Source organism: Penaeus japonicus, unplaced genomic scaffold, assembly GCF_977035675.1.
Source record: "Penaeus japonicus unplaced genomic scaffold, GWHDUDI00000001_assembly GWHDUDI00000011, whole genome shotgun sequence".
Lineage (NCBI taxonomy): Eukaryota > Metazoa > Arthropoda > Malacostraca > Decapoda > Penaeidae > Penaeus > Penaeus japonicus.
The window spans coordinates 40917880-40920379 of record NW_028234413.1 but is presented as its reverse complement, the minus strand read 5'-3'; the positions used below and the strand labels follow the sequence as shown (position 1 = coordinate 40920379).

The 2500-nt window shown below is 32.4% G+C and overlaps 1 protein-coding gene across 2 annotated transcripts in view; it reads left to right on the top strand.

Annotated features, from left to right (window-relative positions):
* The first annotated feature begins 937 nt into the window (after positions 1–937).
* Positions 938–2500, top strand: part of LOC122261001 (serine beta-lactamase-like protein LACTB, mitochondrial) — a 15100-nt gene continuing 13537 nt past the window's right edge. The window contains exons 1-2 of one of the 2 annotated variants that reach the window (XM_043028471.2): positions 938–1016; positions 2441–2500. The exon at positions 2441–2500 is cut by the window's right edge and continues 27 nt beyond it. In XM_043028471.2, the coding sequence (XP_042884405.2) occupies positions 2454–2500 (47 nt within the window). In that variant the 5' untranslated portion in view covers positions 938–1016; positions 2441–2453. Of the gene's footprint in view, positions 1030–2440 lie in introns of both variants that reach the window. The other variant, XM_043028472.2, reaches the window with a different exon arrangement.

Genomic DNA, 2500 nt, shown 5'->3' with positions numbered 1-2500 from the left:
GATGAAATTGTGATGATAGCGCTAAAGTTGATAACAATGATAATGATAATGATGATGAAATTATATATGATAATGATGATGGTGATGATGATGATAAAGAGGATGACGAGAGTAGTAGTGATAATGATAATATTAAAAGTAATAACAATGATAATAATGATAATGATAATAGTAATGATGATAACAATAACGACCAAACTGATAAAGAAATGAGAAGGGTAATAATGACATTAATAATGATAATGATAATAATAATGATAACAATGATAATGGTGATAATGATGATAATAATAATTAAAATGATAATAATGATAATGGTGATAATGATGATGATAATAATTAAAATGACAATAATAGTAACAATAATAATGACAGTAAGTAACGATGGCTATAAATACAAGAATGATAATGATAATACTATTACTATTATCACTAATAAAAATAATGAAGATAAAGATTGTAATTATAGTTATGTAGTTATGATGATGATAGTAATGATAATGATGATGATGATGATAATGATCATAATGCCGATATTGTTGATTAGTGTCAATGATAATGATATAAATAATTATGAGATTGATAATAAGATAATTATAATGATGATAATGCTATGGATGATAACTGCAATGATAAATAACACAGACTGATAATGGTATTTAATAGTGATGATGTTAATCATTATGATGATAATAATTAACAATGATGATTTTAGTAATGAAAGCATCAACAAATGTAATGACATTACAGTAATAATAACGACAAGAATATCAATTGCAATAGTAATCCCCCCCCCCAACAACAACACAACCACACCAATCATTAACAATAATAACAACATCAACTACAACAAACACAATAACAATAACAACAATAACCAAACAGGTGTCAACATTTAAACACCCCGCCACCGCCAACAAAAACAATAACAAAGCAGCGTGGGTAGCGTGGATCAGCTGATAAAACGTAAACAAACAGAATTCATTCATCGTTTCCACTCGCTCGAGGGAGGAACCGTACGTGACCAGCGTAATGTTATACCTTTTTCAACAGTTCTTTCTGGTGTATTTCAGTCCACGGGATTGGTCTTTAGTGTGGTTGAATCTTTGAGCTGTGTATTGTAGGATATATATTACAGAAAGGTGTCGTCCATTTTGGTAAATTGTTTCCTATTTCGTTGCCTGTTTTTGGTAATCATTTCCGAGAGTGCTTGATTCGGGAAAGTATTTTGACTCATATGTTTGTGCAAATCAGAATTGTCTTCATAAACGAGAAAGCTTCTTTTTGCCAAAAGGTCCAAAGAATAGTTGAAATTGTGATTACGATTCGTCTTACAATCGTAAATATATATCCAAGTTTGCGCAAGGACAGAGATTGAAACAAAAGATATATAAGAAAATATAGACTTCAGGTACATCAGCCAAACATATTCCCATGCCTTTCATTTTGATATGATTAATGATATTGTGCAAGTTTTCTGTAATGTATTGTAGGATATATTTTACAGAAAGGTGTCCATTTTGGTAAATTGTTTCCTATTCCTAATAATTTCCTAGAATGCTTGATTCGGGAAAGTATTTTGACTCATATGTTTGTGCAAATCAGAATTGTCCTCGTAAATGAGAAAGCTTCATTATGCCTAGAGGAGGAAATGCAATCCTATGAGTGAGAATAATGGTAAGATTGAATATATTGCCATGCATATCCATCTACTTTGTGGGCTTTCAAAAGAAATCAGCTTGATGAATTTTTCATGTAAGTGCTATGCCAGTGGCCTCAATCACACCTGATTATTGTAGATTATTGATTGATACATATGGGACAATATTATGTTTATGGAAATGTATTTTTTGATTGTCAGGTTGTCATTATAAATAAAATAATTTCACAACTTCATTTCATGCCAGATGCAGTTTATGAAAGTTCAAACTGTTTAGGTGGGTAGGAACAGGATTTAACACCGTATGAAAAATTATTGCGCCATCATTGTTGCTCGAAATTGGCTATAAAATTGACTACTGCAACTTAAACATGCCCTCTACTGTTTCACGGTAACCGGTAATGGTCTGCCAAAATAAAGATGCTACAGTGAGAAACTGTATTCTCCCTTAGCTGAATGAGGAGATAGGATATAAACCTTTTCAGCCTTTTGCCAAATCTTACTGGAAGAGTAAATTGCAAGAGCACCTGGGTTTTATAAAGAGAGTGTTAATTGCTTGGTTAGTGAAACAGATGCACTGTGATAAGTGGGGAGAAAGTCTGTCTTTGCTGTGTCAACGCTTAGATCTTTTGAGACGAGAGTGTTACAGTCATAGACGTATGGGTTTGGAACGGGTATGGGTTGAGGGAACACTTCGCAATTTAGTGTATGTATAAGAGCAAGGCATGTGCACTCTCGCACAACCTTGTGATGTGTTCTAAACTATGGATATTTTTACAGGTACTTATGCAGGATGCTTTGTAACTTATATAGATTGAAACCTCTGTCATGTGGAACTAA